The sequence below is a fragment of the Atractosteus spatula genome, chromosome 25 (genome assembly GCF_055471065.1).
Source record: "Atractosteus spatula isolate fAtrSpa1 chromosome 25, fAtrSpa1.hap1, whole genome shotgun sequence".
NCBI lineage: Eukaryota > Metazoa > Chordata > Actinopteri > Semionotiformes > Lepisosteidae > Atractosteus > Atractosteus spatula.
In genome coordinates, this window is record NC_142730.1 from 1,745,814 (window position 1) to 1,761,421 (window position 15,608).

Below are 15,608 nucleotides of genomic sequence, written 5' to 3' on the forward strand. Positions count from 1 at the left end.
ATGAAGGAGTGTTAGTGTGTAGATACAGATGAGCTGGACTGAGCGTCTCTACAGTTACTCTACAGCTCTGATGATGATGAAGGAGTGTTAGTGTGAAGATACAGAGGAGCTGGACTGAGTGTCTCTACAGTTACTCTACAGCTCTGATGATGATGATGAAGGAGTGTTAGTGTGAAGATACAGATGAGCTGGACTGAGTGTCTCTACAGTTACTCTATAGCTCTGATGATGATGAAGGAGTGTTAGTGTGAAGATACAGATGAGCTGGACTGAGTGTCTCTACAGTGACTCTACAGCTCTGATGATGATGAAGGAGTGTTAGTGTGAAGATACAGATGAGCTGGACTGAGTGTCTCTACAGTGACTCTACAGCTCTGATGATGATGGAGTGTTAGTGTGAAGATACAGATGAGCTGGACTGAGTGTCTCTACAGTTACTCTACAGCTCTGATGATGATGAAGGAGTGTTAGTGTGAAGATACAGATGAGCTGGACTGAGTGTCTCTACAGTCACTCTACAGCTCTGATGATGATGAAGGAGTGTTAGTGTGAAGATACAGATGAGCTGGACTGAGTGTCTTTACAGTTACTCTACAGCTCTGATGATGATGAAGGAGTGTTAGTGTGAAGATACAGATGAGCTGGATTGAGTGTATTTACAGTGACTGTACAGCTCTGATGATGATGAAGGAGTGTTAGTGTGAAGATACAGATGAGCTGGACTGAGTGTCCCTACAGTTACTCTACAGCTCTGATGATGATGAAGGAGTGTTAGTGCGAAGATACAGATGAGCTGGATTGAGTGTCTCTACAGTGACTCTACAGCTCTGATGATGATGAAGGAGTGTTAGTGTGAAGATACAGATGAGCTGGACTGAGTGTCTCTACAGTTACTCTACAGCCCTGATGGTGATACCAGATGGTTGTGATCATGATGATAATGACCGTGATAATGATGGTGATGCTGAACATCATCAAGCACATGGTGATATTGCTTGTGTTTCTCAGAGTCTGAAGGATTACCAGCGCAGGTTAGATGTGTCGGGACTGAAGCCCTCAAATGAACTTATGGCAGAGTTCAAGGTAAGAGAGCAAAGGACTGAGGTGTTGCTTGTCTTCAGTATAATTCTTGTTGTAGCTCTTCTGTTTTGTCGAAGACACTTCTGTCTTCATTGCTGTGTCCACTCTTGCTTAGAATCTTGATCTGACCCAGCGACGGATGATCTTTGAAGGACCTCTGACCTGGAGAGTCACAAAGGAGAAGGCCATAGGTTAGTATACGTAACGTCCAGTCAGTGTGTCTGTATTAACCCCTCTCTCTCTCAGTGCAGTGTTCATGTACTGGAGTGTCCAGTCAGTGTGTCTGTATTAACCCCTCTCTCTCTCTCAGTGCAGTGTTCATGTACTGGAGTGTCCAGTCAGTGTGTCTGTATTAACCCCTCTCTCTCTCAGTGCAGTGTTAATGTACTGGAGTGTCCAGTCAGTGTGTCTGTATTAACCCCACTCTCTCTCAGTGCAGTGTTAATGTACTGGAGTGTCCAGTCATTGTGCCTGTATTAACCCCTCTCTCTCTCAGTGCAGTGTTAATGTACTCTTGTGTCCAGTCAGTGTGCCTGTATTAACCCCTCTCTCTCTCTGTTTCCAGATGTCCAGGCGCTGCTTCTCACTGATATCCTGGTGCTGCTGCAGAAGCAGGATGACAAGATGGTCCTGAAATGTCAGAGCAAGAGCACCACTGGAGTCCAGGAGGGGAAGCAGATGCTCAGTCCCATCATCAAACTGGGCTCTGTCTTCCTCAGGGATGTGGCTACTGGTGAGGACCCTGTGGCTGACCAGTAACCCTCCTGACCCTGACCTTAACAACCTGAACTGTAAACCCCAACACTGACCACCAACAAAACCCACTACTGTCCCCAACACTGACCACCAACAACCCTACTACTGTCCCCAACACTGACCACCAGCAACCCTACTACTGACCAAACACTGACCAGAACTAATCCCTTAGCTGACCCTGATACTGGGCGTTGAACTAGTACTGACCTTGACAGTGACTCCTGACCCCTCTTACAGAGGTGAAAACTTCCCCAGAACATCTAGTACTGACCCCAGGTGTGACCACTGGGGCTGACCTGTGACGAGGCACATTCCCGATGACGTCTCCAGCGCTGACGCACTGACCCCTTGACCTCATCACTGACCCGTGGAACTGACCTGAACGCTGAGTCTCTGAGAGACTGACCCTTCTGATCCTCTGCTTTCCGTTTCCCAGACCGCAAGGCCTTCTACGTGATCTTCACCTGGGACAGTGGGGCTCAGATCTATGAGCTGGTGGCCCAGACCGTGTCGGAGATGAAGAAGTAAGATTCAGGTCTCTCTGGCAGGCTGGCTGTGCACTCGGACACTTGCAGAGAGACCAGGGGACAGATGGGATGGACAGGGGGACAGGGAGGGGAGATGGATGGAGGGGGGTCAGGGGGACAGGGAGGGGAGATGGATGGAGGGGGGACAGGGGGACAGGGAGGGGGTGGGGCTCTGTTATTTCACTGTTGTCTTCAGTATCTCTCTCTACAGGAGCCACACTGTGTCTTTATCAGTCTCTGTCTCTCTCCCTCAGCTGGACAGAGCTGATTACATCTGCAGCTGCTGATCAGAAGCAGGCAGCTGTGGTCGCCCCTGTGGAGAGGAAGAGATTCGGGAGTTATGTGCCCCCTGGAAACATCCCACAGAGCCCCACCCTGTGAGAGCTAATGTGGTGTTTTTGACTCTGACTCTGACTCTGACACTCATTCTGATACTGACTCTGATACTGACACTGATTCTATTACTCTGATTCTGTTACTAACACTGACTCTGACTCTGATACTCATTCTGTTTCTGACTCTGACTCTGATACTCATTCTGTTTCTGACTCTGACTCTGATACTCATTCTGTTTCTGACTCTGATACTGACACACATTCTGTTACTGACTCTGATACTGACACACATTCTGTTACTTACTCTGATACTGACACTGATTCTATTACTCTGATTCTGTTACTAACACTGACTCTGATACTCATTCTGTTTCTGACTCTGATACTCATTCTATTTCTGACTCTGACTCTGATACTCATTCTGTTACTCTGATTCTGATACTGACACTGATTCTGTTACTCTGATTCTGATACTGACACACATTCTGTTACTCTGATTCGGTTACTAACACTGACTCTGACTGATACGCATTCTGTTTCTGACTCTGACTGATACGCATTCTGTTTCTGACTCTGACTCTGATACTCATTCTGTTACTCTGATTCTGATACTCATTCTGTTTCTGACTCTGACTCTGACACTCATTCTGTTACTCTGATTCTGATACTGACACTCATTCTGTTACTCTGATTCTGTTACTAACACTGACTCTGACTCTGATACTCATTCTGTTTCTCATACTAATAAGGTTTATGTTACCGATACCAATACCGTGACACTGTTACTTACCGATACCAATATTTTTTGTTCCTGCTGCTGTTTCTGATTGCAGCTCTGACACTGATGCTGACGGCAAGACGATTTCTAACACCGATACTGAACTGATAGTGCTTGTGGTCCTGCTGAGACTGTGCTAATACTGATACTGTTACTGGAAACAATCCCAGTATTATATCACTAACACTGAGATGCTCACGTGCTGATATAGATCCTTTAACACTTGCTGACCGTGCATTGCTGTCTTCACTAATCTTCACCCCTCCTCTTCCTCTCTAAAGCCATATCCCGTCTCCCCTCAGCCCCACGGACAACGGAGCGATCTCACTGAAGGATCCGCACCTGAGCAGCACCGGTGAGGGAGGGAGTGGGAGAGGGGGATGAGAGAGTGGGAGAGGGAGATAGGAGGAAGGGAAGAGGGAGGGAGGAGGAGGAATTTCATTGGAAATCAACGTGTTCTGAGCCACACTGGTAAAGTAGTGTTCGCATTTTCACTTTCGGTGAGAGTCAGCTGAGATCTTAGCTAGTTGCTTTTTTCCTTCCAGACAGAGACAAGGACAGCCTGCTGGACGGGAGGGGTGGGGCCTCGTGGGCATCTCTTCTCGCAGCCAATGGCATTGATCCCATCACTCTAGGACAAGCCTCCGAGGAGAAGTTAGCCAATGGGGCTCTGGATGAAGGTAGAAGAGCTCTGATTCGTCATTCTTTGGTTCTGTAGACTCCTTACTGTGTATCACTCTGTCCTCCTCTCTCTCAGTGCAGTGTTAACGTACTGGAGTGTCCAGTCAGTGTGTCAGTATTAACCCCTCTCTCTCTCAGTGCAGTGTTAATGTACTGGAGTGTCCAGTCAGTGTGTCTGTATTGATCTCTCTCTCTCTCTCTCAGTTCACTCTCTTAAGCGGATGCTTGTGCGTAGCATCAGCCTGTCAGAAGAGCCCCAGTCAGAAACCTCACCTGTGTCTGAGAATCCCCCCAGTCTTGGGCCAGAGGGGGAGGAGCCTAGTGACCAGAGTGGAGGGGCAGGAGATGAGCATTGCGACACTGACAGCCGCCAGTCTCCAGGTGTGTTCCTGGTCACTGAGCAAACACACTGTAACAAGGTGTCAGTGGCTCAGCCAGGGAGTGATTACAGTTCTCTGTGTTCAGAAGAGGGCACTGCCACAGAGGGACGAGCAGAGCCGGCAGGCGAGGACGACAGCGGGCCGGGTCAGGAGGAGTGTGGCATCAGTGCCCCGCTGCTCCTGTCACATGATCAGGTGACCACGGTGGAGCGCAGCTTGAAGTTATTGGAGGAAAAGCTGCGACAGCTGCAGGTGAGAGAATGACTGAGGGTCTCTAGTATGGACCCTAGAGGCACTCCTAACACTGAGAGGTCAGTACAGACCCTAGAGACACCCCTAACACTGAGAGATCAATACAGACCCTAGAGACACTCCTAACACTGAGAGATCAATACAGACCCTAGAGACACTCCTAACACTGAGAGGTCAGTGCAGACCCTAGAGACACTCCTAACACTGAGAGATCAATACAGACCCTAGAGACCCCTAACACTGAGAGATCAATACAGACCCTGAGAGATCAATACAGACCCTAGAGACACCCCTAACACTGAGAGATCAATACAGACCCTAGAGACACTCCTAACACTGAGAGGTCAGTGCAGACCCTAGAGACACTCCTAACACTGAGAGGTCAATACAGACCCTAGAGACACCCCTAACACTGAGAGATCAATACAGACCCTAGAGACACCCCTAACACTGAGAGGTCAGTGCAGACCCTAGAGACACTCCTAACACTGAGAGGTCAGTGCAGACCCTAGAGACACTCCTAACACTGAGAGATCAATACAGACCCTAGAGACACTCCTAACACTGAGAGATCAATACAGACCCTAGAGACACTCCTAACACTGAGAGATCAATACAGATCCTAGAGGAAATCGATACAAGCCCTGGATGAACTCTAGAGGCAGCCCTCAGAATTGGCTTTATGAATTTATTGAACTCTTCCAAACCCTCTCTAATCCCTGCTCCCTGCTCCCTTCCTCTTCCTTTCTCTCTCCCAGGGTCTGGAGGAGGAGTATCACAAGCTGCACAAGTGTCTGTCCAAAGCCTTTTTCTCACAGCAGAGTCTCTCCTAGACCACAGTGCCCCCTGCTGGACCCAAAGGTGAACTGACAGAGCATTTGTACTGAGCAGTGATCACTGAATTGATTTATTAGCATTAATAATGAGTATGAGTGTGCTAAAAGTTCAGTTGGGTGGCGACAGCATCACAGTAATATTTTGGCTTCTTCTCTCTCCCTCTCCCTTGTCTCTCAGTAGATCACTGTTGTTGCTGGACTGTCTGATGGGGATTTACGGTTGGGGATGGATTAGTGATGCCTGGACTCTGCTGGCTAGTTTATGTCCCTCTACTCATCCTTTCTGGGTAGACTTTTCAATATTCTGCTTCTCTGCCTGGCCTCCCACTCTGTGAAGATTGGGAGTGGCCAGAGCCAGTCAAACCCAGGGCTTTGCTGGGAGGGGGGGAAGGGGCGGGGCATTGACAGGGGTTGGTGCAAGACGAGTCCTGTGACCAATAAAGAGAAAGTGCTGTGTGCGAGTGGGCGTGTCCACTGCGGTGGCAGGAAATGCTTATTACATTATCGTTGGGAAGGGTTTTCTGGATCGAGAGACCAGGGATCATAGGCGTTCTCGCGTGTTAATCGGGTTAATGCCAACAAACATGGAGGATTAAAGGATTAAGGATTTTTGTGAAATCTTCCGCTGAAACCGGTGAAAAACAGTACAATCTCTCTGTATTTCTGTTCTGTGTATGGAATGCAGAACGATGTGTTTTAGAATTTTAACATGTTTAGCTAGTTCATGTCAGACCTTACCACATGTAAGGCAAGTTTTTACTTCACATGTCTCCCTTGATTGTATCTTATGACACAATCATAACAGACCTTTCAGCACCACAGGCTCTTCTTCCCACTCTTTCCTGGTTCAAATGCTGGAACAGTGAGATAATTGAACAGTGGACATTTTATCGATAATGAAATATCCATTTCCTGCACTAGTCAGAGCAGGGCAGAGAGCTTTAAAGGAGCCCCAGTCTCACTGTGACCTGTGTCAGTGTTACAGGTAGAGACACAGCCCTTATAGAGTCAGGATACTCATCTCCCTGCAGTCTGGAGCAGAGAGCTTTAAAGGAGCCCCAGTCTCCCTGTGACCTGTGTCAGTGTTACAGGTAGAGACACAGCCCTTATAGAGTCAGGATACTCATCTCCCTGCAGTCTGGAGCAGAGAGCTTTAAAGGAGCCCCAGTCTCACTGTGATCTGTGTCAGTGTTACAGGTAGAGACACAGCCCTTATAGAGTCAGGATACTCATCTCCCTGCAGTCTGGAGCAGAGAGCTTTAAAGGAGCCCCAGTCTCCCTGTGATCTGTGTCAGTGTTACAGGTAGAGACACAGCCCTTATAGAGTCAGGATACTCATCTCCCCACAGTCTGGAGCAGAGAGCTTTAAAGGAGCCCCAGTCTCACTGTGATCTGTGTCAGTGTTACAGATAAGACTCTTAAAGTCAGGCTATTTCCAAAATCTAACATGGCCAAAACAAACTCACCTTGTAATGTTTTCTGCATGAGATTTGGGAACCTTTCTGATTGACTAGAGTCAGTGATGGACCTCTATATATAATGGGAAATATTATTTTTTAAAATCAGCCAAAAACAGTTTTTTTTCTTCAATGGTAGTGTTATTTTATTTATTCCAGTTTCCTTTTTAGTGTGTGACTGCAGCCTGTGTTGCTATCTGAGGAGAATGAGTGCCAGTACTGGGGGGCGTGTCCATACGGGCGGGGGGGCGTGGCACCCCGTGATGCATGGGGCTCTTTGTCAAGGGAGGGGGAGGAGCCTCAGGCCTGGCCTGCGGTCACCATGGTTATTATTGCTGATGTTGGCTGCCGTATTAGTGTGGCTGCAGGACAGGGGCAGTGCTTGTAGCTGGAGTTAGAGGGGAGCACAGACAGTGAGAGAGGGTGTGAGCTGGAGGTAGCAGAGGAGTGAGAGACGCATGCAGGACAGGTGGATAGGAAGACCAGATAAGAGAAAGAGCCGGATGGCTAGAGGGGCAGAAAGACAGAGAAATGGAGACGAGCAGTGAGAAGGATGTGGTAGCTCTGCAGGTGGCCTGTTGCTCCTCTTGACTCTCCCTGGACCTGGAGCACTCACACTGCAGACGAGATGACACACACCGTGGGCCTGACACAGCAGACTGTATCGACCCGACTGACTGCACTCGCTGTGTCACAGGACTGGACTGCTGTACTGTCCTGCTGTGTGACGGGGCCTGACTGCGGTACCGTCCCGTCATGCTGTGTGTGCTGTGTGACGGGGCCTGACTGCGGTACCGTCCCGTCATGCTGTGTGTGCTGTGTCACGGGGCCTGACTGCGGTACCGTCCCGTCATGCTGTGTGTGATGTGTCACGGGGCCTGACTGCGGTACCGTCCCGTCATGCTGTCTGTGATGTGTCACGGGGCCTGACTGCGGTATTGTCCCCATCACAGGCAGGACTGGTTTTTCTCATGTTTTTCATGGACTGGTTTTTATCGCTGTTTTTAAGTAGTAGTGCTATTTTGTATTATGGTATTATGGTATAATGGTATATATATTTTCTGCTGATGCATTATTCAGGACATTATCGTTATTATGGATGTCTTTCCTTTTAGTAAATATTTACTTAAAACTCCAAAGGTGAAAACGGGACCAAAATTATATTTTTTTCTTCCATTTTGTTCTTTTTTAATTATTATTTCAACTGCCAAAAAATGTTCCATGTAAATTGAACTATGATGCATTTTATATATTAACTTTTAGCAGTGTTTTTGTGTGTGTTTCTCTCTCCATCAATTCTTGACCAGTTTGGAACTTAATACATTTTTACATTTAAATAAAGTCTGAGACTCTCCAGGCTGGACTGGACTGACTGGACTGGGAGCTGGATTAGTGATTCACTGGGATTATAATCAGACTCACTGACACTGACAGAGCAGTCTGAGACTCTCCAGGCTGGACTGGACTGACTGGACTGGGAGCTGGATTAGTGATTCACTGGGATTATAATCAGACTCACTGACACTGACAGAGCAGTCTGAGACTCTCCAGGCTGGACTGGACTGACTGGACTGGGAGCTGGATTAGTGACTCACTGACACTGACGGAGCAGAGCTGTCTTCGCTCAAGCCTGTAAAACCGGTTCAGAGCTCTTGAAGCGGATCAGAGCAGACAGCTCTCCTGTAACGGTTTCTGTCTCTGCGGTTGGTGGATCCTGCCTGGCCTCCAGAGACGTGTCGACAGGGAGGAGCAGTGATGGCGGTTCTGCTCTGCGTCCTCTCTCCTGTGTGTCACTCTTAACAGCGTAGCTCATTTCTACACGTCTTTTAACGTTTCTTTAAGAAGGAGAAAAACAAAACCCAGTTCTGTACACGGGCTCTCTGTGGATCTGCTTGCTGTGGGTGTCTGTTGGGTGTCTGTCTGTTGGGTGTCTGTGACTGGCACAAACTCAGCCCCCCCACACACACACTGCTCTTCCACCTTCCTGCTGTTTTTCTCTGCTTCTCGAACCCTGGGCTTTCTGTGCGAAAATGCCCGGGTTCCAGCCATTGTTTTTATAATGCATCTTAGGCTTTTAATGATTCATTTTTAGGAGTTGCATCTCAGAGGTGTGAAACTGCAGGTCTTTCTGCTCTCCGGATCTATGCATTTCCTGTATGTATACAAAGAGATATATAGAGAGCGAGAGAGCAGTCCTGGGCTGCAGGCTGTACTGTGTGATCGCTTTGGAGCGCACTCTTGTATGTGTACTGAGGACAGAGGTACGCTGTAATCCTGTTACAGTTTTATAATAAACGCAGAAATGTTTCAACACTGTGTATGTGGTGCTCTGTGTGTCTTTGTGTGTGAGGGTGTGTGTCTGTGTGTCTGTGTAAGTATGAGAAGTCTGGGCTGTGTTAGTATGTGTTTGTGAGTGTGTTATTGTGTGTGTGGTGAGAAGGCTGGGCTGTGTTGGTGTGTGTGTGTGTGTGTCTGGGCTGTGTCGGGGTGCAGCAGTGTGTAGCTGGGTGCCAGAGCAGGGTTCCTGTGTGCAGACGGTCACAGGCGGGCACAGAGCCCACCCTTCCTGACGCAAGGAGGGGGAGGGGGGAGAGGAGAGGGGAGAAAGAAAAAGGAGAGGAGAGAGGAGGAAGAGGCAAAGAGGGGGGAGGAGAGAAAGGAGGAAGAGCGGCAGTGGAGAGGAGAGAGAAGAGGAAGAGGGGGAGTGGAGAGGAGAGAGAGAGGAGGCGCTGCCAGACCAGAGGAGGCACACTCTGCACTCTGCCTGTGAGCCACGGTCATGGCGCGCTGGATCACACTGCTGTGCGTCGCGGGTGAGAGGGGCGATGGCGGCGGGGCTGGGGTTGTGTGTGTGTGAGATTGTGGTCCCGACCTGAACGGCCTCACTTCTGTGGATCAGGAATTAGTAACAATCGTGACAGTCCTCACAAGAGAGGAGGAGGAAGAGAAGTGTCCGTTACCGTCGGTGTGTGTAACTGTCAGTGTGTCTGTTACCGTCAGTGTGTGTAACTGTCAGTGTTCCTTATTGTGTGCTCATTGCTGTGTGTATATTACTGTCAGTGTGTTCATTGTTGTGTGTATTACTGTCAGCATGTTCTATATTGTGTGTCAGTGTGTTTCTTGCTGTGTGTTTCACTCTGGTTGTTCATTATTGTGTGCTCATCTCTGCGTCATTGTGTGATCTTCACAGTGCATTAGTTTATCACAGTGTGTGTATCTCGGTGTGTGTGTGTGTGTCTCAGTGTTTGTGTGTATCTTGGTATGTGTCTGTATCACACTGTGTGTATTTTGGTGTGTGTGTATTTGGGTATGTGTCTACAGTATCTGAGTGTGTGTGTGTATCTGAGTGTGTGTGTGTATTTGGGTATGTGTCTACAGTATCTGAGTGTGTGTGTGTGTATTTGGGTATGTGTCTACAGTATCTGAGTGTGTATCTCAGTGTGTGTGTATTTGGGTATGTGTCTACAGTATCTGAGTGTGTGTGTGTATCTCGGTGTGTGTATTGTGGGTATGTGTATTGTGTGTGTATCTCGGTGTGTGTATTGTGTATGTGTATCTCGGTGTGTGTGTGTGTATCAGTATTTTTAGATACTCAGTTCTGCTCCACTGAACCTCATCTCCGCTCAGAGCAGCTGCAGTGAACAGGATGTTTTCATCACCTTCCTCCTCCTGCCTCCTTCATCTTCATCACCCTCCCCTCCTCCTGCCACCTTCATCTTCATCACCCTCCTCCTCCTCCTCCTCCTGCCTCCTTCATCTTCATCACCTTCCCCTCCTCCTCCTGCCTCCTTCATCTTCATCACCTTCCCCTCCTCCTCCTGCCACCTTCATCTTCATCACCCTCCCCTCCTCCTGCCACCTTCATCTTCATCACCCTCCTCCTCCCCTGCCACCTTCATCTTCCTCGCCCTCCCCTCCTCCCCCTGCCACCTTCATCTTCATCACCCTCCCCCTGCCACCTTCATCTTCCTCGCCCTCCCCTCCTCCCCCTGCCACCTTCATCTTCATCACCCTCCCCCTGCCACCTTCATCTTCCTCGCCCTCCCCTCCTCCCCCTGCCACCTTCATCTTCATCACCCTCCCCCTGCCACCTTCATCTTCCTCGCCCTCCCCTCCTCCTCCTGCCACCTTCATCTTCATCACCCTCCTCTTCCCCCTGCCACCTTCATCTTCATCACCCTCCCCCTGCCACCTTCATCTTCCTCGCCCTCCCCTCCTCCTCCTGCCACCTTCATCTTCCTCGCCCTCCCCTCCTCCCCCTGCCACCTTCATCTTCCTCGCCCTCCCCTCCTCCCCCTGCCACCTTCATCTTCATCACCCTCCCCCTGCCACCTTCATCTTCCTCGCCCTCCCCTCCTCCTCCTGCCACCTTCATCTTCATCACCCTCCTCCCCCTGCCACCTTCATCTTCATCACCCTCCTCCTCCCCCTGCCTCCTTCATCTTCATCACCCTCCTCCTGCCACCTTCATCTTCCTCGCCCTCCCCTCCTCCTCCTGCCACCTTCATCTTCATCACCCTCCTCCTCCCCCTGCCTCCTTCATCTTCATCACCCTCCTCCTGCCACCTTCATCTTCCTCGCCCTCCCCTCCTCCTCCTGCCACCTTCATCTTCATCACCCTCCTCTTCCCCCTGCCACCTTCATCTTCATCACCCTCCTCCTGCCACCTTCATCTTCCTCGCCCTCCCCTCCTCCTCCTGCCACCTTCATCTTCATCACCCTCCTCCTCCTGCCACCTTCATCTTCCTCGCCCCCCCGCTGAGATGGGAGCTCACGGGAGGCCCCTCTGTGTCCCCAGCTCTGTGTGCAGTAGGGGGCGCTTTTCTGCACAGCGAGGTGGAGCTGCGGGTCGAGGCCCCGTCAGTGCGCGTGGAGCGGCTGCAGACCGCGGCCGTCACCTGCTGCTACAGGCCCGAGCGGGCGGGCCTCAGCACAAGGTGGGTGGGCTTCTGGCAGCCGCGGGTGAGCCGCGCCCCCGGGGCCGGGAACGGCACCGCCAGCCGCCAGCAGAACGTCATCCTGGATGACCGCGTCACTCGGACCGAGGAAAAGAAGGGCAGCTGGACCTGCGTCACGCTGACCATCCGGCAGGCCACCGAGAACGACACCCAGCTGTACCGCTGCGCCCTGCAGGACAACACGTCGTCCACCCCGCTCCTCTCTCCCGGGACATACCTGAAGATTTACAGTGAGTCCACACTGTCCCCCACACTGTCCCCCACACTCACACTCTCTCTCACTGTCTCGCACTGACTCACACTCTCACACTGACTCACACAGTCTCTCATTGACTCACTGACACACAGACCTTCTCTCCTAGTATTAGGCAGAAAGAAAATCACACTCACAGAAAAGCTCTGATACACCAACTCTTTTAATCTTCAAAAAACATGATTTTGTTTAAAAAATAAACTTAGATGATGACTTCTAATCATCTCTCTACCTCCCCTCTCTGTCCCTCTCGGTGTCTGTCTCTCTCTCCTAATTTCCTCTCCAAGATACCTCAGAAAAAGTGATCAACCTCAGTGAGAGAACCAAGAACCATCTCATTGTGTTGCAGGCAGTGATTCTGATGCTGTGTGTATTATTGCCAGGAACTGCCCTGCTGTGCAAGGTACTGACCCCTGCACTCACATACAAGACAGGGCAATCTAGTGTCTAGTAAAGACATAATCTTCTAATAGTCACTGTGTTTCATATGTGAAATATTACAGTCAGGGTTCAGTAAAGACACAGTCCTGTAATAATGACTGTGCTTCCTCTATAAAATATTATAGTCTGAGTTCAGTAAAGACAGTCCTGTAATAATCACTGTTACATATATAATATATTTTAGTCAGTGTTCAGTAAACACAGGCTTGTAATAATCACTGTGCTTCTTGTATAAAATATCATAGCCAGTGTTCTGTAAAGACAGTCCTTTTAATACATGAAACATGGTGACTATGACAGGATTGTAGTTACCTTGACTGTGATATTTTAAACATGTTATAGTCAGCATTCAGTAAATACACAGTCCCATAATAGTCATTGTACTTCCTGTATAAACATTACAGTCAGTGTTCAGTAAAGACACAGCCCTGTAATAGTCACTGTGCTTCCTGTATAAAATATTACAGTCAGTATTCAGTAAAGACACAGTCCTGTAATAATTACTGTGCTTCATGTGGAAAATACTGCAGTCAGTGTTCAGGATAGACACATTCCTGTAAGTCACTGTGATCCAAGTATAAATGATTACAGTAAGAGGTCAATAAAGACAGTACTATAATAGTGTGCTCCGTACATGAAATATTAGTCAGTATTCAGTAACGAAACAGTCCTATAACAGTATTCAGTGACGATACTGTAATAGTCACTGTGTGTTGTGCTGAAGCATCATTATAGTTGTACTTAGTGTCTCTTTCCTTATCTAAAGGCAAAGCAACAGAGTGAAAAGTCCCTGGATTTTAAGAAGAAGAGGAGAGAGGAGGAGGAGAATATCTATGAGGTGAGGAGAACATGAAATGACAGAACAGATAAAGAGAATTTTGCCTTTGGTGTGATCTTTTGTGTATATTTTCTGTATAATTGCTGTATATCCTCCTGCATTATTTAAATTCTTGCCTCAGTTCTCTCACACACTACAGTGTGTTTATGACTGAGGGATTCTCTGTGATCTCCTCTCTCTCACTGTGTCTCCTGTCCTACAGTGTGTTTATGACTGAGAGATTCTCTGTGATCTCCTCTCTTTCACTGTGTCTCCTGTCCCACTGTGTGTGTTTATTACTGAGGGATTCTCTGTGATCTCCTCTTTCTCACTGTGTCTCCTGTCCTATTGTGTGTGTTTATTACTGAGGGATTCTCTGTGTTCTCCTCTCTCTCACTGTGCCTCCTGTCCTACTGTGTGTGTTTATTACTGAGGGATTCACTGTGATCTCCTCTCTCTCACTGTGCCTCCTGTCCTACTGTGTGTGTTCCCTTCTCAATGAGTCTCTTGTCTCCTGTCTCCCTCCAGGGCCTCAATCTGGATGAGTGCTCCATGTATCATGACATATCCCGATCCAAAGTCCATGGACCCTATGAGGATGTTGCCAACCTGAGGGGCTCGGACATCCAGCTGGAAAAACCCTGAGAGAATTGTAGCAGTGGGAGTGGGAGTGGGCTGGAGTAGCACTGGAGTGGGACTGGAATAGGAAAAGGAGAGGTGACGGCAGAGTAGAGGGATGGGAGGGGGGAGAGGAGACACAAACAGAGAGGTCGGGAGAAGGAGAAAAGGGAGAGGGTGGGAGGGAGATTTCTGTAGGCAGAGTTGCTCTTTCCTCAGTATCCTGGTAGTTGTTCTGTTCTGTACATGTTCTTTTTTACGGAGTAGTTCAGGAACTGCTGTAGCTTTGTGTTGTCTGCTGCTGTGCTTTAGAAATACTGGAACAGATCACTCACGTCAATAAAGCCCTTTGAATTGAACGGGTTTGAATTGAGAGATGATTGATTACTAAGTACAACACCAAGGTGTTCTTATACAGTTAGAGCAAAGCACATCACAGTTCCACAGTCAAGCTAAAAGCACACTATCGTTTCTGGAAGGTAATTGTGGTGTAGCACTGTGGTAAAACACAGGAGAGTGCAGTAAATCCCAGTGCGATCAGGGTAAAACATACCAGCAGCTATTACCACCCTGTAACTCCCAGCTGGCAGCTCACCCTGCGTCTGTGTGGGTCCTAATGCCCCAGTGTAGTGAGGGGGACACTAGACTGTGAAAGGGTGCCGTCTTTCAAACCCCGGACCTGGCCAAATTTACAATAATCTGAACTGGCTCCATCCCTCTGCTCTCCTCCCCACTGAGAGCTGGTGTGTGGGGAGCGGACTGAAGCTTCATTCAGGTGGGGCTGCACACTGGTGATGGAGGTGAGTCCTCATTACCTGTAAAGCAATGTAAAGTGCTGCAGAAGTGATGATGATGATGATTAAAAGACAGTACATTGCAGTAAGGCCCAGTGAGATCGGGATGAAAATGGTGCAATACAGGGTATAAGCAGGGTTTCCCACAGGAGTCCCTGTGCGTTAACATGTGGTCGTGTGTGTACTGTGTATACTGACACAGAGAAATGAAGTCAGCTGCAGTGTGACGTAGTGATCAGCAGGTGGGGCTGTAGCAGTGTTGCTGCACTCTGACAAGCGGTGTGGTGTGTTAGAAGACAGCATTGTGTCCAGCGTGTGTCTGACAGTGTGTGTCCAGCGTGTGTCTGTCAGTGTGTGTCCAGCGTGTGTCTGTCAGTTTGTGTCCAGCGTGTGTCTGACAGTTTGTGTCCAGCGTGTGTCTGTGAGTGTGTGTCCAGCGTGTGTCTGTCAGTTTGTGTCCAGCGTGTGTCTGTCAGTTTGTGTCCAGCGTGTGTCTGACAGTGTGTGTCCAGCGTGTGTCAGTGAGTGTGTGTCCAGGGTGTCTCTGTGACTGTGTCCCCAGCGTGTGTCAGTGAGTGTGTGTCCAGCGTGTGTCAGTGAGTGTGTGTCCAGGGTGTCTCTGTGACTGTGTCCCCAGCGTGTGTC

At 49.0% G+C, this 15,608-nt stretch overlaps 2 protein-coding genes across 14 annotated transcripts in view; both read left to right on the forward strand.

Annotated features, from left to right (window-relative positions):
• The window catches only part of arhgef1 (Rho guanine nucleotide exchange factor 1), a 34,857-nt gene extending 25,459 nt beyond the window's left edge, over positions 1–9,398 (forward strand). For 4 of the 13 annotated variants that reach the window (XM_088905322.1, XM_088905330.1, XM_088905329.1 and 1 more), the window contains 11 exons: positions 1,009–1,083; positions 1,196–1,271; positions 1,646–1,813; positions 2,273–2,360; positions 2,618–2,740; positions 3,758–3,831; positions 4,022–4,156; positions 4,362–4,538; positions 4,623–4,789; positions 5,548–5,650; positions 5,804–9,398. In XM_088905322.1, the coding sequence (XP_088761448.1) occupies positions 1,009–1,083; positions 1,196–1,271; positions 1,646–1,813; positions 2,273–2,360; positions 2,618–2,740; positions 3,758–3,831; positions 4,022–4,156; positions 4,362–4,538; positions 4,623–4,789; positions 5,548–5,622 (1,158 nt within the window). In that variant the 3' untranslated portion in view covers positions 5,623–5,650; positions 5,804–9,398. Of the gene's footprint in view, positions 1–1,008; positions 1,084–1,195; positions 1,272–1,645; positions 1,814–2,272; positions 2,361–2,617; positions 2,741–3,757; positions 3,832–4,021; positions 4,157–4,361; positions 4,790–5,547; positions 5,651–5,803 lie in introns of all 13 variants that reach the window. The other 9 variants (XM_088905327.1, XM_088905331.1, XM_088905333.1 and 6 more) reach the window with 6 other exon arrangements.
• A 356-nt stretch (positions 9,399–9,754) lies between these two features.
• cd79a (CD79a molecule, immunoglobulin-associated alpha) lies at positions 9,755–14,528 on the forward strand. Its single transcript, XM_088905287.1, has 5 exons — positions 9,755–9,895; positions 11,881–12,270; positions 12,581–12,696; positions 13,501–13,572; positions 14,080–14,528. Exons 1-5 carry the CDS (start codon positions 9,862–9,864, stop codon positions 14,194–14,196), a joined length of 729 nt encoding a protein of 242 aa, XP_088761413.1. The 5' UTR covers positions 9,755–9,861; the 3' UTR covers positions 14,197–14,528.
• Positions 14,529–15,608: the final 1,080 nt, after the last annotated feature.

Coding starts and splice junctions, on each gene's coding strand:
- cd79a (XM_088905287.1), top strand. CDS start 9,862: ATGGCGCGCTGGATCACACTGCTGTGCGTCGCGG. Junction 12,271..12,580: donor GACATACCTGAAGATTTACA/GTGAGTCCACAC, acceptor TTCCTCTCCAAG/ATACCTCAGAAAAAGTGATC. Junction 12,697..13,500: donor GAACTGCCCTGCTGTGCAAG/GTACTGACCCCT, acceptor CCTTATCTAAAG/GCAAAGCAACAGAGTGAAAA.